The following is a 25,047-nucleotide window of genomic DNA, read 5'->3' as shown; positions in this document are numbered from 1 at the left end:
ATTATCATTTGGCATTGTGATGCTTTCTTTTTTCCGATTAAAAACCGCAGCTCGCAAATGTGGTTCCGCTCACCTAACTCCTTACAGGCGGGCCTCCCTCTTCGGTGAATTTTATGCACCGGAAATGGTTGTCGATTTGCAACAAATGGCCTCCGGATGTTGCCACATGCTGCCCGTGGAAGCTGAGTGGAAAAAAATTGCGGTGCTTTTTGTAACTCTAACCCCTTGGGGCCATTAATTGCCTAGCACGTAATTATTTTGTAGTTAAAATGGGCGCGGCAGGCACGTATCCGCCCACAAAAGCACACACAGCCAGGAGAGTCATGCATAATTTGGGAGTTTGCAGCTAATTAAAAGCGCGTCGCCAGTTGAAATTAGTCGCTAAACTTGCAACGTTACGGGGGAAGAGGCATTTGGGGAATAGGTGATGGGGGTGAAGTCGCAGGTGGTAAGTTGTGACTTTTCAATTAGCCACCGAGGGGATAATGTGAATTTTAGATTTTCAACTTTCGTAGCATACTTTCCAGGGTCGATGTGCAATGATTTATTCCCCGCTTCCGGCCAGTATCTGAAAAACGCAAACACCGCAAACTAAACAATAGCTTTCGCTCAAGTTTTAATTTCATAATTATGGCGCTTTTTATTTTTGCTTTGTAATTGCTACATTGTAAATACGTATTCAATATCAATAATTACATTACGCATAGACACACATACAAATGCATTTAATTTCCATCGATCTGGGCTGTGGGTGCGATAAACAACATGCTAGGTGTGTGCTCGACCGAGATTTCGGCACAAGTCATTGGATATACAATGTTACTATATTTAATTGTCTGCCTTTAATACAGTTCATTAGTGCGGGCCAGAAGCGGAGGAGCAAGAGTGCTTCCCGCCCTTCCCGCCATCCTGGCCCGAAATTGAAGGATTTTGTCATATATGCCTTGAAGGTGGTTTTTAAATGCAGATCCTATGGCTATTACGGACTAATATTTCCGTGCATATGTGTATGTATTTGGGTATTTGAACAACAACTAATTGATGGGCTGGGGCTAGGCTATAATTATTACAATTTAAATTACTATATGCACAATTTATTCACTTGTCCGTAACTGTAACTATATATGTTTATGTTTATGTTGTTTAATGTTTAAATATTACTTTTTATGCCTACTCGTTTGTGTTCACATTTGCATAATTAGATTGAATAATTCATTTGATATTTATAAAGAGATATACGCGTACTTATTATTAACTACAGCTAGTGCGATACAATATGTACACTTAGTGGTTAGTGAATCGAAATCTGTCTGTATCCTAGGCCTAATACGAACCCTTAAGTAACAAACAAGCTGCTCCTGTCCCATCGGTCTATCTAATTCGGTTTCTATAGCCTACAGCTAATGCAGAGTCCTGGTTATCGGCGTCTGCATGCAAGGAGGAACTTATCATACTTTATTTTTTAACATGTACAGTGATCTTGCTACAGCTAGTCTTAAGCTAAAACGAAAGCAGTTCATAGTCGGAGATTTAGCGCGAGCTGGAGATAGATTGAGCGTGAGAGTCGAAGAAACAGGATAATATGTCTATCACTAGCATAGAACCGAGGCCACCCTCGGCTGTTACTCATTTATATCGAAAAGAAAACTCCTAATACTAAAGAAATTATAAATAAACTTCACACGGTTCTCGCACTCTGTCAGTCTCAGTCTTGGTCACATTTTCGTGACAAATGCGTGGGAGGAAACCAGCGAGGGTGAAAGCACCCAACTTCACTCGTTTCCACTGCGCTCCTTGCAACCCCAATCTGAATCCCTATCCTTCAAGCCCTTTCCTTTCACTTTCACCTCCTACTCAAAGTTCTCTACTCCGCCATTGTTGAAGCGTTCGCACCAGGCCAGCAGCTCCCGCACCTCCTTGGCGTAGAGTTGCTCCTGGGACTGCAGCTCGCTCTGGGATTGGCATTTCGATTGAGATTGGCCCAACATGGAACCACCGGGCAAGGGTCAGACGTTGTGGCACGCCGGCTGGCTGCTGCCGCTGCCCGAGTTGCTCAACAGACTCCGCTCGCTGGCCACACTTCCCGGCGCGTAGATCAGCTCGTTGGGCTCCTTGCTCGACTCCTGGGCGTTCTTGCGACTGCTCCGAGTGCTCTGGCCACGCCAGGACTGCAGGTGCGGATCGGCGGGATGTTGCGGCACCAGGGGAAGCAACTGTTGCTGCTGCAACGGCGGCTGTTGCTCGTCCACCTTCACATAGAGACGCTCCATGTCGTCCAGATCACCATCGGCCGTGTGGTAGAGAGCCTGCTCGTCCTCGTGTGACATCAGCATGGCCATGGGGGAGGGGGAGCCGCCACAGCCGGAGTCGGCCAGGCCGTTGTAGCACATGGAAGAGCCGTCCAAGTCCAGCAGGTTCTGCTGCTGACCCTTTCCCTGCTCCGTGTTGAGCACCTTGAAGCGGGCACTGTCCCTGCCGATGCTGCAGTTGGGAGGCAACTGCTGGCGCCGCACACTGGCAAACTGCGTGGACATCGGCGAGGACTGCTTGGCGCCGGGAGCTGCCTCATAAGTGTGGCAGTTGCTCAATTTATTCTCGGTTATGTGGATTTGACGCTGTTTGTCCTTCGGGTAATAATACTGTTCCGAATAAACCGACCGCGGTGGCCCGTTTCCGCTGGGATAGATCTCGCTGGTGGTGGACATCTGCTGATAGATGTTACCGGGGGGCAGTTGTTGGTGTTGTTGCAAGGTCTGTGGCTGCTGCTGGTGTTGCTGTTGCTGTTGGTAGTGGGGATGCATGGGGCGTTGCAGGTTATAACCACCGGGAACTGGGCGCTGTTGATAACGCTGCTGCTGCTGTTGCTGCTGCTGCTGGTGGGGATTCAGGATCGAGGAGGTGGCATACGGGGCCGGGGAGGTGTTGCCATGCCGTCCATATTCGCTGGGTGCTTTGCCGAAACTGGACACTTCCGCATAGTCGGTGGGAATGTTGGAGTACTCGCCCACGTACCTGCAAATGAACAGATAAAAACAAACCGAATTCAGTACGAAATACAGGCAAAACGACAAAAAACCATTCGGTTATTACTTGGCTTGTTTATTACAATATTCCTGACCCTCACTGCCCAAACTTTACTCCCACTATGGTTATAAATTTGTGGAATTTATGGCGCGGCGGAAATTTGCATTTTTCGGTCCAGGCTGCGTGTGTTTCGGAGCGGAAAAATGTGAATTTAGTTGGGATTTCCTCTGTATATGCTGCCGGGCACACATACCAGAAGATCAGGTGAGAAAATAGTAGTACTAGCGCAGGATATCCTTACATCCATTAAATAAATTACCAGCTTAAAACACAAGGTGCAAATGCCCGACTCGCTCAACTCAAGAGAGAAATTCACCAGAAGCCTGCCTCCGCTGCGAGGGGGATGGCCCCCTTTGGTTTTCACATTTTTAGCATTATTTTCGTATTTAAATACTGAAAGCGGATTAACCTGGCGAGGCCATTGCGAGCCCGTCCTGGCCAAAAACGAGGAAAAAACTCCTGGAACGATTTTAAAACTCTGAAAAGCTTGTAAAAATATACGCCGCATTGATGGAGTTGCCATGGCGGAGGGATAAAGCCACGGCACTCCACATAGAAGGCTCTTAATGCCCTTAATGAGTGGCGCCGTGGCGTGGAAGTTTTCCCTCTGAATGGAATAGTAATGAGCTTGTCAAATGTCTGGCTCTACGGGTTGAAATCACACTAAAACTTATTAAACGAATTAATAATCGCAAATCTACTTCACAAGAGATCATCGTTTAACAAAAAGTGCTTGAAAAAGTTCTACCCTTTTTTGCTTCAGTGTACTCTGTCCAATTTCCCTCCACATATGATGCTCATTATTGTGTGATTACTTTTATTGTTATGGTTATTATTTTGTTGCAATTATTAATAATATATCGGGGACTGCTGCGAGGGGTCTCTGGGAAGGTGCGACTCGTTTTCAATTTGCGTTTTAATGGCTAATTAAGTGTGCAAAAATAATTATAATTATCTGGGCGGCGTATTTATTTACAGTAGTCGCTTGGAAAAACATTTTCGTTTAATATTTGAGCAGACGGACGCGTTTTTAAATTAAGCAATTTTTAGACTGCTTTTCCGGCTTTTTCACATTTCACTTTTGGTATGACTGGTTGGCTTTTGATGCCTGATTGGCATTTAATTGCCTTTTGTTGGACAGCAGCTGGGCCGGAGGAAAACAAATATATACTTTTTTCATTAAGTACATTTCATAATGTTTTTATTTGTTTAATTTCCGGCATTGTTAAGCGCTTATATGCCGAGATGGCCTCGGCTTTAAAGCCAAGGCTCCTCCCTCGCTGCCACTGCAACAAATTTTTGCATAATTTGCGGCCAGTCCAAAATTAGCCACAAATAAATAACAATTACAATTCAATGCCAGAAACATTGCGCCAAAACAATTTCGAGTCGCAACAATATTTTTACTGTCCGATTCGCAAATATCCCTGCACTTGCCACTGGCCAGACCAATAAATTAGATCGCCCTAGGCCCGACCGCCTGCTAAATGGATTCAACTTTGATTTGCCGTCCATGTTGCCGCAAAAACTAATTGCAAATGTGTGGCCAAATTATGCATAGCATATTTTATTCTAGTCCTGGAACACGTTTTCTCTCCAAAGGGACTTTAAGTCGCGTTAAAGTTTCTCCCCCGGGGCAAGGATAATTACATTGCTCCGTTTTTGGGCGAAAACTCGACTGGGCATTGGCCGAAAAATCAACATAAATACCGTGGCCAACATTTCTATTCCTAACTTGATTTTCCCCACGGCCCTGGCTGGATGAAAGAAAAACTCTCCCGAAAAGTGAGCTTTTTTCAGTTTTTCCATGATTTTTTTTTCGGTTCTCGTTGTTTTTTTTTTGGTAGTAGTCTCCGCGGCAGAAAAATGCAATTTCACAGTTTGGTGAGTTTTTATTGTCGTCGCTTTGAGCTTTCAGGTTGTTGGAATACTATACTCTATTTTTAAGTAGTTTGGCTAAATGATTGGGCAGTATATAAGCCATTTTTATAGAAACTAAAATATTAAAAAATCTCCATTCTAGTTTTAAAACTTGGCTTTGTTTTCTATAAGATCTGGCTTCAATTAAGCTATTTATGGTAGAGTATTTAACCTTTGGTATGATTTCAAGCCAAGTAAAGTTCATCTATCCCCCCCCGTTTTTTTTAACCCGTTGGACTGGGTTAAAACTTACCGCTGCTGATTGCGTTCGCTGCCGTGTCCCCCATGAATGTCATCGACGCCGCTAACGCCGCTGCCTGCACCACCGTTGCCACCGGAACCGCCACCACCGCCGCTGGGCGGAGAACCAGGGGCACCGCACACCGGCGCATAGTCGGCTATGTGATCCTTTTGCATCTCCAGCGAGTCGCCGCCGGGCGAGGGACGCCACACCATTCCACCGGTGGAGGAGTCCAGCCAGTAGCCGTTGCCATTGCGATTCGATAGACTCGGCATTTTGAGCACGTCGCTCGTGTGATTGCCTGCAGGTGAGAGGAGTTGGGGAAGGAGACAGTCAGTCAGAGCAATTAAATGTGGTGCAACAAATTGTGAGCCGAATAAATTGCAGTCCGGAAATTAAACAAAAACACACACAAAAAAGCTGGGAGTCTGGGCTGAAAATGCCTAGACGATTGTGTGTTCCTGTCGAGGATTTCGTTAGGGTTAATCGGGGGCGATTTTATTGATTAACAAAAAACAATATGTTTGATTCTTTAAACTAAAAATGGGAGTGTGAAAAGCTACTATTTTTCCGCTTCAAGACCATGCATTTCAGAATGGCTATAAATTGAACGTATTAAAAGCATATTATCCCATTCCAAAATAGTCGCGTCTGAACAATTTCACTCACTCAGACTCCGAGTGACAAAATCAAATAAATTATTGTCAATTTTCCACTTGCATTGCCTGCTCACAAAACAGAAAAGCAACAACTGGCTGGCAGGATGGCTGGATGGTAGCCTGGCTGGCTGAATAAAAAATGCAACCAATTAAACTGTCCCCGGGTTATAACTGCAGCATCAAGCGAATGTTTTATGGCCCGCCACCTCCTGTCTACGATTTCCTATTTTTTTTATTTTTTCCAGTTGCAGGTGAATATTCTGATCTCTTCCTCTGGAATACCGCGCCGCCTAGTTTATGGTAAATGGCCCCCATGAATATGCAACGTTTTTTGGATACTTTCTACTCTATTGTTGGTCCTGACTTTTGGCAGCCAAATGCGTTGAATGCTTTTAAAGATTAAAGTAGTAATCGGTTTAGCAGGAAATTTTTCTGCATAATTTCTGCTATCCATAAATCTTGGATTTACTTTCCATTTTAGCCCATTTTTCTGGTTCTCCCCAAAAGCCAAAAATGTAGACCACTTGCTAGGCCACTTGACAACCGTTTAGGGCAACCCTCTAAGCCAAAATGCCCAATTCCCCAGTCGGCAGGCCAGCCGTCCTCCTGTTTCCGCTCCCCTCGTAATGCTGCTAATTTCAATTAGACCACAAGAGCTGTTCCAGCCCCGACTCGCCCCTATTCCTGGATCCCATATACGTGTATCTCGCTCCTTCCTGTCCCGCCTGTCGGGTAGCTGACCGGCACACACAACTTGTTGGTTAATAATGCACACAAAACTAAATGCATAATTGCAATGGCAGCCATCGGGGGCCTGGGTTGGCCAACTCCAGGACATCCCAGGGGATGGGGCTGGCACTAAACCAGGGGAAGTTGGGCGTCACGTGCAAAATGTTAATTTCTATTATGTGTGGCATGGCGATGTGTGCCTGCTGCTATGCTTCTGGGGCTCCTCTAAGCCCGGCCTGCTAAAATATTTATTCGCACCTATTTTGGTTTATTTTTTATTTTCCCCCAGCTGCAGTTGTTGCTTTTATTGTGTCCAACAATGGGAAATTAGCGTTATTTATATATGCAAATGTGTGTGTGGCGTGTGTGGAGTGTGTAGAGTATATGTGGCGCGTCTGGCAAGGAAGGAAACGAAACTTGCAGCTCGCAACGGATGCAAAGCTCGAGGGCCAAAAGGCGGAAATTCCATAGTCCACTATTTCTAAAACACATACATATGCAGAGAGTAGCGAAAAAAATTAAAGTTCTGTTCTAAAAAATTACTAAAAATTATATAAGATAAAAAAAAACTGAAAGAAAAACTATAATGAGGCAAGCCCTATACTTAAAGTCTTATAGAAATTATTTTGTCATGATTTTTTTTCAGTGCACTTACCACGCATTGTACTCAAAGCCGACTGCTTCATCATCATATGCTTGCGCTTCACAAATACCATCGCGCCGAAGGACAACATTAGAACGGCCAGAATGGCGCCCAGGAGTATTATGAACCAGGGCTGTGTCAGCACATCGTTAACATGGTCCTGATTGATGGGATAGCTAAAAGACAAAACGTATAAATTATAAATAGAAATTATCCCCCAATATACAGCTCCAGAAATAGACGGGCCATAAAAGGTCCTCCCACTTACCGCTGATTGATGAACGGATCGAGCCGCTTGGTGATTGGATCCAGGCGCAAAGTGGCTGGCACACAGTATGGACCGATTCCGGCATTATTTCCGGCAGCCACGGCCACAGTGTACATGACGCCTTCGGTGAGATTGGCCAGAACCAAGGTGGGCGAGGCGGCATCTATGGTGACGTTGGTCAAAATGCGCGAGAAGTTGTGGGCCGTGTCGATGCCACGAACTATGACATGATAGTTTAGGAGAATGCCTGCAAACGAAGATTATTTTAAGAATCTAATTTTTAAAAAGGACTTCTCTAGCTTACCATGACGATCCTTGAGATCTGGAGCTTTCCATTTGAGGAACACCGCCGAGGAGTTAAGCAGCAATGCCTCCATTCCATATGGCGCTTCGTTGGGCACTGCAAGGAGACGAAATTTTGGGTTGGTTAGATTGGATTTGGGCTTGACTGGAGATTGAGGAGCAAAGTTAAATGGCTTTTTGATTGTGGATCCCGGTGTCACCCAGCTGACGTCCTCCCTAATGAGATTTGGTGGCCGTAATTAATTAGCATTCAGTGTGAGTGTGTGGGGCATGGGGGGTCTCTAAACTCTTGCAACTAGTTCCGGGTGCCGGCTTCAAGGGTTTCCCGACCATTGCACTACGCAGACACATCCTGCCTGCCTGCCAGCACATTGAGTGCGTAGAAAACAAAAAAGGAAACAGTTGAAAGGAAAAAAGGATCCTTTCCCCACTCTGCGTTTGCAGTTCACTTCACACAAACACAGATAGCTCATCTTCATTTGTTTATTTGTTTCCGGCTGTCGCTTTTTACAAGTGGCTACACAGCAAGAAATAAATAGCTAAACTTAAAGAGGAAATCTTTTCGGTAACCCTAGAATCCTTGATTTTTGTCGAGTGCATCTAGCATCCCCTGTGTACTCTACTCCTCTCTATTCTTGTATCTTTTTGTGTGTGCGGCTGAGTGAAGCAATTTCTTTAAATAAACACACACGTGCAAAATTCTCGACGAGACTACGGTGGGGGACCGGGAGAAAACAAAGCCGGAGAAAGAGTGAAATCTCTAAATAGGCAACGTCTACCGGAGAAGTGCAGTTTCTTCTGTTTTGTTTGCCTTTGTTTTTTTTTTTTATATATATGTACATCTCCGTGGATTTTTGCCCCTTCCCTCGGGACATTGCGACATGCTAAAGTGCTTGTCGTGCTATTGTCTATGCGGGCCATGCGATACCCCTTTGCTTTCTTCCTGGTGCTTTCTCCGCCTTCAGTGCTGGCTCCTCTCGCCTGCCGCCTTTTCTTCCGCTGATGAGGCACCGCGATGCTTAACACGTAGCTGCCATTGTGCTCCATAAATGACCCCCGGGCGTCCGAGCATCAGGAATTGTCTCAGACACTGCCAGGCAATTGAAAAACTCCAAATTGGCGCTTCTGATCACTTCGGTGGCAGCAGCAGCTTATCTAAATGTGGAAACCGTGGTTTTCATTTGATAGTCTCTGGCATGAGTCACTCTGCGGCGGGGGTTAGTTCCGAAGTGCAAATGTGACTCAGGATTGCATGTGACGGGCAGGAAAGGTGACCACTCCTTTTTCGGCAAGTCTCATATAACATATGAAATGGAAATCATTATATCTCAAGCGCAAAAGGACAAAGGACCTTGGACAGGGTAGTATGTTTCATGAAAATTTTCCAGCTGACTTTTAAGATTTATTGCCACTTTTTAGATTGTTTGTTAATATTTTTTTTAAGCTTAATAATTTTTTTTTTAGCCTTTTCTAGGGCATGGTTTAGTCGGCTAATCCCTGCTAGCTACCCTCTAACATTACCCCAGTGGAGCACACCTTTATTTGCCAACTTCCGACGTGGTTAAAAATGTTTCCTGTCGCGGGAAACTCGCCCCAACCGCCGCCCTACCCTCCTTAAGCAAACGCGCATCAAATTTGCATTGCCAGCAGTGCAGTGTGCACATTTTTGTGGCTCACTGTGCGGGCCGAAGGATCTGGTCTGGGTGTACTCAGTGCTCCAGCTCCATAGAGAAGCAATAATTGTTGTTTATCTTTACACAATTGCGTTGGCAATTTCTTTGAGCTACTTCTGCAATGCTTTTCTGTTTTCAGCAAAAGTCAGACGACACTCAAGTGAAAATGTGATGCATACGAAATGAGTTTTGATTTGATGACAGGCAGGGAGGATGGTGGCGGTAAGTAGGTACCAGGTGGCTCTGGACCGGAGGGGAGATTCCGGTTTTTGGGGTGCAACGTTTGTGCATTTTATATTGCTGCGGTTGCTCCGAGGACGAGGAGTCCTTGCCGTTTGTTGACTTATTTGCGGCGCTGTGAGAGGACTCGCTGTGTCGCCCTCTGTTTGCTCCTTTGTGGATATTTCTCACTCACGCTGAGCTTTTGTTTTTTAATTATTTTCTTTTTAATTTTTCTCCTATCCCTCACTGTGCATATCGGGGTCCTTGGCTCATTGAGAATTGTTCACTTCTCGTTGCACTTTCGGAAGTTTTTATATCCAGACTGCTTCCCTGGTGATGGAATGAAGTGATAAACCTGTCTGGAAAGTTTCCTTTTTCCCGTCGAGTTTGCATTTTTCCCGGCCAGCCAAGTTTTTCCGTTTAAAACAATCTTATCTAACATATTCCCCCGGCTGTCAATGATATTTTTGGTCGCCAAATCCTCCGGCTTCGGCTCCAGACAATCCTTTAAGCCTGGCGATGGCCCCAGCAACCAAAAAGGCTATAAGACATGTAAATCGCCGGCATCAGGTATTCAGCACACAAACCGCATTTGATTTGAGTCTCTTTTTGATTTCCCAACTGGAAATGCCGTTTCCCCCCAGCCATGAGCCAATTGTTTTACACGTGAATCTGACATCCGTACCTTCCGTGTGTCACAGTCCCGTGTCCTGACATTGTTCGGCATTAACGTACGCATGATTCGCTTTTTGTCGGTGTTCAATGATTGACATACTTTCCATTATTTGCCCTATAACATAACCCCATGGCAAAAAAAGTAACCAAAAAAAAAAACAATACTGCCTACGCCCCTTTTTTTCTGCTTATGCGACCCAGGAAAAAATAATTTGCGATTATGCGACCCGCATTTCAGCGCAGCTGATGTCCTCCAAGGATAACGGCTCCCTCCCTCCCATTATTTTCAGTCGTTTTCCTTTCACCGCTCGTATCCTTCTATTGAATTTGGGTTATTGTTGCAATGCCAAAAGTGCCCCGTAACCCGCCTTCTGCATTTGTCACATGAGGTCTCCGATTGGGGGTTGGGGGTTGAACGATTCGGGGGTAGTTTCTTGTAGAGGTATTTGTTCGGTTTGTTGGATTGCGAAGGATTTGATGCACATGCTTCATTAGAGCCGGCGGGAGAGAGTTCCAGGCCCACACAGTGCCGACAATTGGCTTTAAATCCTGACTGACAGTATGGAAAAATAATCGGACTAAGCCAGAATATGAAATTTTCCAAATCTAACTTGCCAAGATAGCAATCGAACTATAGCTTTTGTAACGAATATGGCACTGTCTGCGATTACTTATTCATATATCTTACATCAAAGTGACTAACAGTATTTCGATGAACCCTTATAGTGTCCCCCCCCCGAAGGTATTCTCACTCACCATCTTCCAGGGTGCGGGCTATGCGCGAGTTCGACGGCTTGCCCTCCACGGATTTGTAAAATGGCACGATGAAAAATTCATAGAGCGTGTACTGGACGAGGCCGCCGATGGTGCAGGACGAGGCTCCACCTCCGTTCAGAATCGTCAGCATTCGATACTTGGTGCTCAGGGCGGATGTTCCTGTACCTCCGTTCTGATGCGTTTCCCCATCACGTTTGCCGGCAGCGGCAATATTTGGTTTTGTCGAAATCAATGCGGATGCCGAGGCGGATGCTGAGCCCAGCAACGGATTGGAATTGGGTGTAACGGGAGCCGGATTGTTGACTATTGGATTTGGCAACTGTCTGGCGTAGACATAGAAGCCCTCGACGTATTTGCCATTGATGATCTGCATGAATAAGCCAAGCGAATGAGGTGACGATGAGCATGGAATGTGGCGGAGGGCGGCTTCAGCCCGAAAGGGTGGATTTCACTTACCTGCCAGGTGAGTTTCATGCTGGTGGAGTCCACAACGCTGGCGTTGCTCAGCTCAACCACATCTCCGGACAGGAGACTGGCTCGAGCCTCGCTCAGGTCCAAGCCACTGTTGAAGTAGCGCTGCAATGCATAATTTTCAGAAATGATATAAGCTTCCAAGTTAGGCTAGTAATAGCTATCGAGACTTACCGTTCCCACTGTAATGGGCTCCGACATGGGGCTGGGCAGTGACAGGCCATGCGAGTTCTCTGCCCGAATCAGAAAAAAGTAATTCACTCCGGGCAGCAGACCCGCTTGGGTAAACGTTGTGTTTTGCACCCTCGTGCCCACAGCCACCCAGCCATCGGTCTCGTTCTTGCCGAACATCTCAATCACGTAGCCCACCAGGCTGGAGCCGCCCACTTTGTTGCTCCTCGTCCAGCTGAGAGTCACGGAGCTCTCGCCCTTCTCGACCATTTGCGGCTTGCCAGGCGGACCCGGATAAGTGGACAGTTCCGGGGCCCTGAAGAACTTAATATTGGGATTCGTGGGTGTATCCAGGCGAAGGTATCCGCTCCAGGAGGACTTGCCGTTGCGGTTGCTGGCCACACAGGTGTAGAGGCCCTCGTCCTCGTGCCGCTGAAGATCGGAAATGGTCAGGGCTCCCGTCTCCGACAGATTCCGCCGCTCGTGCTCCTGCACATCGATCGGAATGCCATCCAGGTACCAGGACACCTGGGGCACAGGAGTGCCCAGGGTTCGGCAAGGCAGCACCACGATGGATTTGACCGGCAGGGTTTGGTTTACCGGACCCTGTTCAATAATCGGGGGCGGCAGTTCGAACTGCGTATCCACACTGACCACCGTCCTGCTGCTGACACTGCCCACAGCGTTCAGGGCATTGCAGGTTACCACCTTGCCGGAATCCTCGCGAGCAAAGCGGGCTATCGAAAGCACTGAGCGGCCCTCGGGCGTGAGGGTCACTTCCATGCGGCCATCTCGGTAGCCGGGCAGCAGCAAGGAGCTATTGCCCTCCACCGACCAGTAAAGGGTGGGTCTGGGATGTCCATTTGCCTGGCACTCGAACAGCACTTCATCACCGATCTCGACCAGTTGATTTTTGGGGCGTATCACAAACTTGGGTGGTGCTGAAATGGGAGAATGGGGTTTTTAACACTCGAAGAAAATAGGACTTAATTCCACTTCTTATTAATTTGACATCTCGTTGATATATTGACAAGCTTATCAACAAATATATTGAACTTTTAATTATTTTTTCATAAACTAAAACGCCTAAAAATGGTTATTATTTTTATTTCGTAACTTTCAAAATAGCAATAATTTTTTAAAGTGGCCTTCTTGAGCAGTTGGCTCTGCTTTCTGGCAATTAACTTACCGTGAACGGTGAGGATGCCCGTGGCCGTGATGCCGCCCACCGCATTGTCCGCCTCGCAACTGTACTCGCCCATGTCCTCCAGCGTGACGTCGTCCAGCTTCAGACTGCGGTCCTCGAGGACGTGCACACGACCTGTGAAAAGGAAAGAATTGGGTAAAATACGGGAAATGAGTGCGGGTGAATGGAGCCCATGTGTGGCTGTATCTATGGGGGGCGGGAACTCATTCCAGACTCCACCACCACCATTCGAAAGAAAAACAAACTTTCTGGCTGTCGTTCTCCGTCTGTCTGGGCCGGCTTCTACTTCGTTAGTAGTTCAAGTGGCGTAAAAATGGCCAAGCCGTAGTCGGAGAGCCAAATAACCGCAGCAAAGTAAGCCAAGACAAGATACGACATAGACGTAGACAACTGCCATTGCCTCCATCCCGAGAGGAGCACCTTTTGTGGTTTTTCCTTACAATAAACAGAAAGAAAGGACAAAGGTGGAGCCGAGCCGAGCTGACTCTGCTTTCTTTTTGGTTGGTTGACTGCGAAATAGGTTTTAAATGTGGGTGCTGCCAGTGGTCCACCTTATCCCTGTTCCCCTGGCCACGACTGTGCCAATTGTTTGCTTAACAAAAGTTTAGGACAACAACCAGGAGGCAGCAGGCCGGCCGATCTTCCCCCATCCAGCTCTGGGGGAATCTTTTATGCTACTATTTTCTTTGAGGTCTTTAAAGAAGCGTAAACTAGCTGGCTGAAACGACTCGGAGTGGGCCGGTCATCAGAAGGGGGGAGGGGCCCCCTCGAGACGAGGGGTTAGTTGCACTCCCTTCGGGTTGCCAACTGACAGACTTTCTGTCTGAAGGACAACATTGCAACAGTCGAGTGTTGTGCAAGCAAAATTGTTGATTGCTGCCAACAGAGATTGGCAATTAACGGAATTAAAAGTTACAGTTGTGTTTGCCCAGCTAGGGCGAAAAGGGGGCGTGGCTGGGGGTTGTCCTGGCCGGGCGGGGTGGGCTACCTCGGGCCGCACAACCGCACAACCCAAACCGTGAGCCAAAACTAACAACAACAAGCAAGCGAATCGGACAGGGGTTACTATTGCTGTGGAGGTGTTTGAAGCACTGGAAAAAAATACTTTAAAGTGGCTTTTTAAAATTGAACAACATATTTCTTAAATTAAATTAAATACAGTTTTGTATAAATGCTTTAAAAATTAATTTTTTGAATAGATATTTATCAAAAATGACATTTTTCCAGTGCTATTCGTAAATACTGGCAATTGGCAAAACGAAAAGCCACAGGCCAAAGTAACCGCATAAACTAACTTTTTGTTTTGTTTTTTTACGAGTATTTTAGTATTTTTTGCTCCTGCTGGCCAGGAGAGGGCTGGGGAGTGTGTTACGAACCCTCGACTCTACTTGAGCCATGGGTAAACAAAAAGCTTTAATTTCATTTGAAATTGCGGCCTGGGTATGTGCGACTAACTGGCCCAGTAAGGCCAATATGGCTGCTAGAGGGTTTCCGGTTAATTGAAGCCGAATGGAAAGCCAAGGAAACTTACGCAAAGGCATATTGCCGCCGGAGGCAGTGCGTCGCCACAGGACGTCCGGGAGGGGATCACCGCCGATGCGACACTGGAAGACCACTGAGCTGCCCACGACAGCCGTTTGGTTCTGCGGTCCACGGATGAGGAAGGGACGAACTGGAGAAGAAAAATACAATTCAAGATTAGAAATTAAAGAAATTTTCACAAATGTGAAAGATTTACTTACTGTGCACTTTTAGAAAAGCCGTGGTCGACTCCCGGGTGCCCACCACATTCTTGACCACACACTGATACCGGCCATCGTCGGATTGGCGGGCATCCTGGATGGCCAGATTGCCGCCATCGACAATCCGAATCCGCTTGTTGCCGGCGAGATTCAGTGTCTGGCCGTTTTTCCGCCAGGATATCTGTGGCTCCGGGGATCCTCGCGGGGCACCGCATTCCATCAGGGCCACCTCGCCCTGTGCCACTCGGGTATTAACGGGCTCCAAGCGGAATTCGTCGCGTAGAACTAGAGACCGGAGGCGAAAAGACAGAGAATACCAGTGAGAATGGGATGTGAGTGGTGGTCGGTGGGTGGTGGTAGAGTATGCCCTGGAGTAAGAGCTTTGATTGATTCAATATTAATAACTGTCAGGTGTACGGGCGACGTCCACTTTGTGGGGCTTCAGCTACAGTCCTCCATATTTTATAAGCCAGACCCGACCTCCCATCCTGAATGCCATGTCTCCTCGACGTGGCAATAAAGGCACGGTAATGATGTCCTGGTTTAAGGCTTTGAACGGACAACTCGCTCTGGCTCGCAAACAGCCAACGGAAATATTAATAAGCTTTGGCATTTGCAATGCTTATTTTCATTTATTCGCATTCGCATCATCTACCTTTGCTTTTTATTGAGCGAAATGCAAAATGCTCGGACCTGGAGAGCCGGATTGTACAGAATGTAAATGCGAAATGCAAAAATGCACTCCAATAAACGCATAATGCGCTCCAATGAACGCCAAAGGCACCGAAATAAAAACACACAGACGACTGACTGACTTCCCTTTGCCAGTCCGGCTATACAGCTGTCGGAGTAAGTATGTCGGATGGCTAACTGGTCGGATGGTCAAGTATTTATGGCTTTAAGCTCCCTTCCATGTTGATCCTTGCTCAGGCTACCAGATTAATTAATGCCAGAAACGAAATCTAGGCTAGCTATCGATGCCAAAGCAGCCAGGGATTTATGCTTTTATTTTATTAATTAGAGAGGCCAAAAAAAATATATAAAATGCAGCTGTTTGATTTGGTTTTAATTTCATGAAACGCAACCCTCCAATTAGGAACAATTTTTTCATCTGCTTCTCATCCAATCCATCAATGTCGTTTTTGCTAAAGAACCTACGAATATTTGCCTTTTCTGACTACCTTAACAATCAAGTATCACATTACAATAATGCAGGATATTTATAAAAAAATTTATGAAAAATAGGGAGGGGATTCCCTGATGCTATATTTACTCCAAATTGAAATAAAATATATCTGATTATGTACTTACATGCCACTTGCAGCGTCGCATTCCTGGATCGGGCCACGCCGAACTCGTTCTTGGCCTGACACCAATAAGTGCCCGCATCGCTCTCTCTACGTGAGTGGATAACCTGGAAAGTGGAAAGTGGGGGGAAAGGAGGATTATTAGATACACGAATTAAAAGATTTAAGTAGTTTTTGGGGCTGGCTTAGTCCGGGTCACGTGTCGGATCAAAAAGTCTCAAAATTGCTCATCCGAAATCAAATAAAAGCGAAACGTGCCACAGCCCATTGTCCCTCTTGTCCAGTCTGCGTATACGCAATTTAATTTAATTAAAAAATACACTCGAGCCGAAGAGGGCAGCATCCTCCCCATGAGTCGTCGCTCGCCGAGCCTTAATCACTTGGCCTCTTCAATTTTAATTGGCAACAGACCACTCACTCTCACTTTTGGATGGGGTTGAACCCCACCCCGGAAGGCCCCAAAAACAGAAAAAAATATATAAAATACAAATTGAAGAAGAAATTGTTATGGACTCTAATAAAAGTAAATTCTGAAGCTTCAGCCTCCGGGGCTCGACTTGAAAAATGTTTGTGGAGTGATTTAAGTGCGTCTGACCCCCAGGGCTCTATTATGTATTTATTTTTTTAATATTTGAATTTAAACTTAACACAAATTCACGACTCGGCCAGCCATTAATAATTTGTGAACAAAAAAAGAACACAAAAATTCGAATTTGTTGCAATAGCATTTAATGAAAATAGCAGGGAGAACTAAGAAGGAAAGAAACGAGTAGGAATTTAATATAAACAGAGACCGGGGAGACTGCAATGTCTGATGGCGCGAGGTCGAAGGCAGACAACACCCTTTCTTTGTTCAGAGTTTGGGGACTTCGAGGAGTCTCCTCGTTAGCTAAAATTGCGAAATGTGCACGCACGAAATGATATAGGGGTGGCTTGGAGCTCTAACCCCCGGGAAAACATCTTTTGTTTGTTCATCAGGTTGTTTTCCCTATCAACTGAAATGCAACCAGACGGAAGCCCATAAAATAATATGGCCATGCCGAAAAAAAAAAACGAAATAAGCCAGAATTGTTTATGCACAAATGTTGCGTTTCACATGAAGAACCCGAGATGGAGACGGAGAAGGAGACGCTGGCCTGGGAATCCTACGCCTCCTTCTTCATCGACAGCTGTAAACCGTAATGATAGAGTCGAATCGAAATGAGTTGATTGGTTATGATGTGTACCTTGAGAAAGAATAAACCACCGGCGGGCAGCATTATGCGATGCGAACCCGAATCCGTCTTCAGTTCGCGGCCGTCCTTAAACCATTGGATGGATGGTGTTGGATTGCCTTCGGCTTTACAATTAAAAGTAAATGGATCATTTTTTGGCACCGTCGTGTCCATGGGATGCTCGATGATGCGTGGATTTTCACCTGGAAATAAAAAGGGGAAGGAAACGTTTTTTATTATTATTTCTTTTATTCTTTATGCAGGCGATGCATGTATATTTAAAAGTAACCCTACACTGAGACAGCCACTTGAGGGCGTGTTGTATTTCATCTCGAAAGGAGGAAAAGGATCCTCAGACCCTTAGCCACATGTGTGTGTGTGTCTAGGAGATCATCTCATGGGATATCCCTAAAACGAACTTCATCTTTGACGGCCCAACAAGGTTTGTCACTTAATGCAGCGGCAATTAAGAGGCCATTAAGTAGTCTGGAATAGACCCCCCCGGTGCTGAAATCCAAGCATAAATTTCGTTAAACAGCAACGAAATTTCACTTGAGGCGGCTTCTCCTCTCAAATTCAATTAACTTCATGAAAATATTTGCCCGCCCACGGGATAGACAAAGCGGAATAGGAGCAGGATAGTGGCAGGAGGAGGGCCAAGGACTAAACATAAATTTCTGCATGTCGATAAGGATGAAACAAAGGACAACGCTAGATAAACTTTATTAAAAGCAGCAGCGAGGCAACGCAGCACCAGCAGCGGGAGCTGGAGCTGGAGAAGGAATAGCAGTTGGAGCCAAAAACGAATCCAGTTGGGAAACAGCTGAAATGTAATTACAAAAAGCGCTTAAAGGTGAAAAATGTGTGTGTTTGCCGAACGCAGAGGGAACAAAGCTGGAACAGAGCGATGGAAATCACTGGACAGAGCCGAGGTGGGATGCCTTTGGTTAGTAACATCATTCAGCCGGAAATTAAGTTTTCCAGATTTATTGAAAGCGGATAGTAATGAGAGCTGGCTGGGCAGGAAGGTCTGCCAGAGCCCGGCCAGACAACGATGGAGATGGTTCCGAGTCACTATTTAAATGGTGGGGCCATCAATCACGGAAAAGTGAGTGATTCAAAGGGTTTTTCGTGGGAAACTCCATACCACCTACAATACCAATCCAAAGTGAACTTTTTAGTTAAAGAGCTATTAGTTTAAGCTCCACCTTGCTATTGTATCTACTAATTTAAGCATGGCTCTTAAACACCAACCAGATCTGCTCGCAATTCGACACCCCAGGCGTGACCTTTGAACCCTTGACAATGGCAATATGCAAATTAAATCGCATCGTGACGTCCTTATCACTATGTGAAATCACTGAATCAGCAGCATCCAGTGATTTCTATTTCAGCCCAGTAGCAGATGAACGATGACATTTGTCAAATGTGTTTTAGGACAAAAAAAACCAGGAAAGAGAAGGCAGCACATTGTAGACTGCACCTTGGACATTTGTCAATTGCTGTTGTGCTTGGCTTTTGATGTTGCTGTTGCCTGTTGGCTGTTGCTAGTTGTTGTTGCTACTCTTGTGACTGCCACCCTGACAGCAGGCTTTTGTTGCAGGTCGAAAAGAAAGGGGATACGGGGGAGTGAGCTTTGAGGCATTGTCTGATTTCGGCCATGTCCAATGGCATGGTGCCAGCCCTTTTGTCTCCTTTCTGTGTCGTCATGGCTGCACACTCTTGTGTGCTAATTTAAATGATGAAATAGACAATGCCTCAATAGTTGTGTGTCATGCCAACGCACTGTTTATTAAAACGGACCACCAGCTTGGGGCAGCCCCAGAGTCTGCATATTTTCAAAAAACCAACTGCAACCGAGAAATCTTTACCCACAAAGAAAATATTTAATTAAGCAAAATCTGCTGTTACTGTATGAATATTTCTGCATTTTTTCTGCACTTTCCAGCAGCAGACGAAACCACACAGAAAAGCAAAAGCAAACGAAGGCAAATGTTGTTGATAAGCTAGCTAGTTGCGAAAAATTCAGGTAAAATAAGTAAACTTTCCGACAAGAATTTTCCACACGCACTCGCAAACAAGAAGGGAGTGAGAGTTTCAGTTTTTCATAATAAAATGCTAAAATGCAGAAAGGAAAACCGGAGAAAACTGGGAGACTACCACTTTGTCAGTCGTGGGAAGTAACAACAATGCAGGAGATCATGTGGGAAATACGGGGCCTTTAGTGTATCTTTAAAACCAATTTGTATTTCTTAATAAAACTGCTTTAATTTTTAATAACAAAATTTGTTGTCAATAGTTTTCCAAATTTTCTAATGAAAACCCCTTGCCAAATCGTGTTTATTTATATAAGACCCAATGCCATTCCTATATCTTTGTCAATTTTTACTCGATTCTTAAGCAGAATACCTTAAAATGTTTGTAGATGAATTCTCTATCGTAAGTAGGTACTAAACTGTATGTTTCGATTTATTTTATCCCCAATTTGAACCAAATAGTTGATAATTCCCGACTTAGTACCTCACACACACACACACACACGCAGCACATCCGCCATTTCTCTTCGGCACTTAATTACGCTCATTTGGCAAATATGGAGGCAAGTGTGTGTGTGTGTGTGCTCTTCATTTGTTTCAGTTTTGGTGGCGAATGGGGAGGCGGACGGGCTGGGCTGGGCTTGGAAATTTATGCATGCATACCCGGTAAGCAAAGAGCAGCAGAGAGAAATGTAAAAGAAGTTTTGAGTAAATAAACAGCAGCACGGTAGCAGAGGCAGGAGGCATGAACCATGAGGCATGAGGCAGGAGTGCTGCCGGCGATGAAATCATGCAAGCATGCACCTAAGCAAACAACGCGTATACGTACTCCCCACACATGTGGGGGCTACACTTTGGGGCTGGATGGTGCCACCAGAGAGGGGGGGAGAGGGGACAGAACTCATAATGCGCCACTAACGTGTTGGGTTGAGTTTTGCGGGCAACAACAGCAGCAACAATAACAGGAAATGCATTTCGTAGTTGCTGTTAAGAAATCGCTGGGCTGCTGTCTGTTATCTTAGTTGGTGTTTTTGTTGTTTGGGTTTTGTTTTTGTTTGCTGCCGCTTTTGTCTGTTTGTCCAACATAAGCACAAAAGAAACTGTGTAGCCCAGGAGCAATATGTACTATACTTCTACCTACATAGGACTCTCCCCCAAAAAGACCTGAAGATACTATTTAAGTAGGTTGAATGATAGGGGTAAAGTTTTTGCCAAAGACTTTAATGTATATGCCCCTTTCCCTATATTTCTGCTAATTTGCTGTTGGCCTGTTGTTTGACTTTGGGCCAGTAGGTGCTAAGAGGGACTCGGATCTCCATGCGGCTCTCAAGCATCTTATGCCAATATGCATCATTATTAGCATGTCAACAGCAGACGAGCACACACGGCGACAACAAAAATCACAACTTTCCCAACTGACGGCAACATTAAACGTGTAGCCGAGCAGCTGCTCAGAATGCATATGCAAATAGCTTGGATAGTTGTCCATGCCACCTGTAGTCCCCTATCCCCCACTCGCCATGTTATCGCACCCACAAGACAGACTTGTAATCAAACAACGTCGAATGGCCGCAATTTGGGGGGGCAGGTGCGGCTGTTGGGAGCAGCCTGCTGGAAAGCCATCATGTATGCTACATGTGTTTGGGTAATTGAAGATCTGCCTCCATGCTACACATTATGGTGCATGTTTATTGTCCTCCGAATTTGTTGGAGTTTACTTGTAAATGGACGTGTTTACGACTTTTGCATTATTAGTTTTGGCTTCGTCATAAATATGCATTCGTTGCTTAAAAATCCATTAAACCATCCATTGGCTTAATCCCATTTAAATGCTTCCGAAAATTTTCTATTTATGCCTCGTTAGAAAGTAAAAGTTGCTACTTGGCTTCGAGCCTTCACAAATCACAAAAAATGTCAAACTGTGGCAGCTCGAGTGCTGCTTCCATTTTTGTGTGGGGGCCCCCCATTTCTGCTCCGGAATATAGAAAAATAAAAAATGGGGGAAAGCGACAGGTTGGAAAGTCCTTGATGTGAACTGTGACGTCAGGCGAGAGAAGGGTCTGTTAAAAAATTAACAGAGCTCGAGCTTGTCCTGTTCTAGTGCCATTTTGATTTTGGTTCGTTGTTCCTTTCTATTCCCGACTCCTGCGTCCTGTGTCCTTCATCCTTTTGCCGCCATTGTTGCTCTTGTTATTGCACTGGCTCAACAACAAAACTCAACAATAATTTATAAGCTTTTAGTGCAGCGCGACTTCTCGGGCAACAGCAACTACAACATACCGAGGACCAGGAACAGGAGCAAAGTTTTTGATTTGCCGCCAGCTGATGGAGGTTGAGCTGTTGTTGCTGTTTCAACTTTCTGCTACCATTTATTTATTTATGCTGAAATGTTTAATTTTTAATGGGCATGCAACTCGGCCGACAGCCCGCCCAACTGGGGGGCGGCGGGGGCGTGGTCCGTCTAAAAGCTTGAGGAGTTCGTAAGCCTTTTGCACAACTTTTGCCACTTAAGCTCCTGAACAAGTAAATGGAAATACTGAGAGTGGGTGTTTGCATGTCTCCTGATGGGGTGTTCTCTGTATTGTAGATTGGGGATTGCTGATTTTTTGCAGAGAAGGCGCTTATAATTTACCACTCGAGTGACGAAGGGGAAAGTGAAAAATCAGGAGGTGTTGAATCCGATTTCGAAAAGACTTAAAATGGCTTGAAACATGTTCGTTACTTTTTAGTTACATGTTGAATATCTAAAGTTTAAATTAATAAAATATAGAAGAGAGTTTTCTGAGTGTCTTACTGTTGTCAGATATTGTTTTACAAAACTCCTCAAGTATTGTTTTTGTGTTTTTTTTTTTATTTGTTTACTTTTGTATTTGCGCGCCTTGGGTTTGTCCTGAATCTTCAGAGACTCTCCTGCTTACAGTTCTTGTTTGTTTGCTTAGACGATTGGGTGGGAAACAGGGAGTGGGCAGGGGAGAAATACAAAGGGCCCTAAGAAGAACAACATCCTGAAGCGGAAGCTGCCTGGTTGCCAATTATTTAAATGCTGGTATTTACCTACCAACACGGCGGATGTGGGCCAACAGAGACGGCGAGGCGACCGAGCGCCGCCTTGCAAGCGGACAGGATCTGGCAGCATAAATCATTATCACATTTATGTAATATGCACAACGGGCCAAGGAAATGGAGGGTACGAGGCTAAGGAAAGCCAGTACCGACGGGCAGGAGAGCAGCCAAAATATTTTCCCGAAAACGAACCCGAGGGCAGCAATAAAAACCGCAATAAACCAACAGGGATTATGGACCATAATGTCAGGACTTTCAACAAGCTCCGGGAAACTCATACGATTTCGTTTTTATCCCTTGCACCCCTCCCTCCTCGGAATTCTTCTCCTTTCGATGACTTTGACTTTTATTGTTTTTATTATTACGGGGAGAGCAAAAAAAAAATGCAAAAGAAATCAAAAAATCAAATAAATTATTCAAAATGTTGTTTGGGATGTACACGCATATTAATAGAATAGAAACATATGGCCCATTCCTGAACCCAGACGGCGAACCCTCAAGAACTCTTGGGTCTTGAGTTGGTCCCGTTGGGCCAAGGATTTGATTAGGCAGGACAAGGAAACTGAAACCGCAGGCGCCTCCCCTGCTGAGCACCACTCGAAGAGGGCACAGTGGGTTGGAAATCAAGTGTTCCCTTTACAAGGCCTATTGGAGAGTATTTTCTATCGGGCCCTAAGCCACTGTGGCTCTCCGATCCATTCGTCTAGTCTGGAGCATTTTCCTTTAGCGTTTTCAATGTCAAATTTATGCCAGAGCACGCCGGCTCGTCCCCAGTCTGGCAGAGTCGCTAATGAGCCAAATCGCCCGAAGGTGCCAGGGAAAATGCTCAGACTGAGACTTTCAGACTTGGTTTTGGTCTTGGCTCTGCGATTTTTTTTCGCACATTGTACGCATATTGTTAATTTGGCGCCACAGGGTACGAAATTCCCAGACCACCCAGACCACGCTGCCGCCCCCTCTGCCATTATCCAACAACTTTTCCATTGTCTAGAAAAGGGGTTCTTGTTTTTGTTTCCTCTGGCTCTGCTCCATTTTTGTGCGACTTTTGCGCTGTTAATTAAATTCGACATTCAACTCCCATGTGTGGCAGGAGGGAAAACCACTTTCCGCCAAAGGGAATTGCGGATTCAAGTTGCTCCTCTTCTCTCACTCGCTTATCAGCAAAAATATGCATTCAAGCTGAAAAGAATCCGCCACAAAAACGTCGCCAGCTTGCCTCGGCTCTTATCAATAATTTCATAAATGAAAAACACTGAAATCCTTTTAAGGGTCTCCCCCAGTCCAATCCAGGCCCCCGCTCCCGAATCATAAATATACGAGAGAGGTGCACGCAAAAAAGGGACACATGTGCCTGGGAAACGGGGGCTATCACTGTCATATTTTTTACACAGCTTTTTTATCAACTCTTTTATAGTTTATATCTTTGTTTTCCATCTCCTCTGGCTTTTTGGCTCCATTTATGCAAAAGGGTCTGAGTGGTTTATTGAGGAATTGCATCTGACCAACATGGCCCGTATCTGGTTTATGGCTTTACCCAAAATATTCCATTTATGCTATACTATTCCCATGCTTTGGTAGTTTTTTATGAAGTCGGCTAAGAGCTATGCTAATCCGAAATCTGCATCATAATGTGAGATCGTTTGTCAAAAGATGAAGTGATAAAGATGATAAACGATGAAGACTCTGCATAATGAAGGTGAGAAGTGCTGGAGATGGAGTTCAAGTTACTCTATAATGGATAGATATCTACGAAGCATAGTAGATCTAAAAATATTTAATTTAGACATCTGTTTTGAAACTTTTTACATTTTTTCGATAGGCAATCCCTCATTATTTGTACAAAACACAAATAGAAATATCCCTCAGAAATAACCCCGAAATACTGCCGAATCATTCCACCCTCGATCAAACAGAAAAGTAATCCCATCAACTCTGTCATTATCACCTGCCAAAAGTTCAGAAACCAATATGCCCGACCCATAACTTATAGTAAGTAGAGTATGCATTGTGACAACTAAATAATAGATGAAAAAATCGTCAGGGGAAGGAGGAAAAAAAGCTCAAACCAAATTCAATTAATCATTGGGCCTAATCTCTTAATTGTATTTTATTTAGATTTTAATTTGCTTATTTCATAAGCCGATTTGAACAATTTCACAGTTTGCACAGAAACCAAAAACCGAACCCGAAACCAGAATTAAATTAATTTCGATGATGTAAAGCCCCAGAGTTCATAATTTGTCTATTTTTCTTGTGGCTCAAAATTAATTGCATTTGTCATGCCCATTGACATTTCGACAAGTTTTCTATTAATTATTTTTGATAGATGTTGGAACTGTTAAAAATACAACCCGGACAACAAAAATGCTTTAAAGCTCTCGAAAATGTGTCAATGGCTTGTCTGATTTATGACTGCGACACAGTTTCTAAAAAATAAAAACGAAAATGCTCCACATATCTCGGAGAGTACGCCTCGGAAAGTTTTGGAATTCAGTCCCAGAAAATCCACAGCCAGATCCGATCGAATAGTTTTGCTGGCATTTTGCTTACCTGGAATGAGAAAGAAAAAATATAAAATTTATTAGTAAATCATGTGGTGCATGGAAAATGAGGTAGCCCTGGATTTTCGGGGCCAGATTTCG

At 45.0% G+C, this 25,047-nt stretch overlaps 1 protein-coding gene across 1 annotated transcript in view; it reads right to left on the bottom strand.

The window, feature by feature from the left end:
- Window positions 1-614: 614 nt before the first annotated feature.
- Window positions 615-25,047, bottom strand: part of robo2 (roundabout 2) — a 39,842-nt gene continuing 15,409 nt past the window's right edge. Inside the window, exons 2-14 of the mRNA XM_017252589.3 lie at window positions 17,319-17,509; window positions 16,097-16,199; window positions 14,786-15,070; window positions 14,575-14,715; window positions 13,026-13,157; window positions 11,840-12,777; window positions 11,651-11,770; window positions 11,174-11,561; window positions 7,849-7,944; window positions 7,545-7,791; window positions 7,289-7,452; window positions 5,258-5,546; window positions 615-3,012 (exon numbers count right to left, since the gene is read on the bottom strand). Coding sequence (XP_017108078.2) covers window positions 2,007-3,012; window positions 5,258-5,546; window positions 7,289-7,452; window positions 7,545-7,791; window positions 7,849-7,944; window positions 11,174-11,561; window positions 11,651-11,770; window positions 11,840-12,777; window positions 13,026-13,157; window positions 14,575-14,715; window positions 14,786-15,070; window positions 16,097-16,199; window positions 17,319-17,509 — 4,100 coding nt within the window. The 3' untranslated portion in view covers window positions 615-2,006. The remainder of the gene's footprint in view (window positions 3,013-5,257; window positions 5,547-7,288; window positions 7,453-7,544; window positions 7,792-7,848; window positions 7,945-11,173; window positions 11,562-11,650; window positions 11,771-11,839; window positions 12,778-13,025; window positions 13,158-14,574; window positions 14,716-14,785; window positions 15,071-16,096; window positions 16,200-17,318; window positions 17,510-25,047) is intronic.

Source organism: Drosophila bipectinata, chromosome 2L (genome assembly GCF_030179905.1).
Source record: "Drosophila bipectinata strain 14024-0381.07 chromosome 2L, DbipHiC1v2, whole genome shotgun sequence".
Classification (NCBI taxonomy): Eukaryota; Metazoa; Arthropoda; class Insecta; order Diptera; family Drosophilidae; genus Drosophila; species Drosophila bipectinata.
Note: the sequence above shows the minus strand (reverse complement) of the source record. Positions and strands in the feature narration are given on the sequence as shown.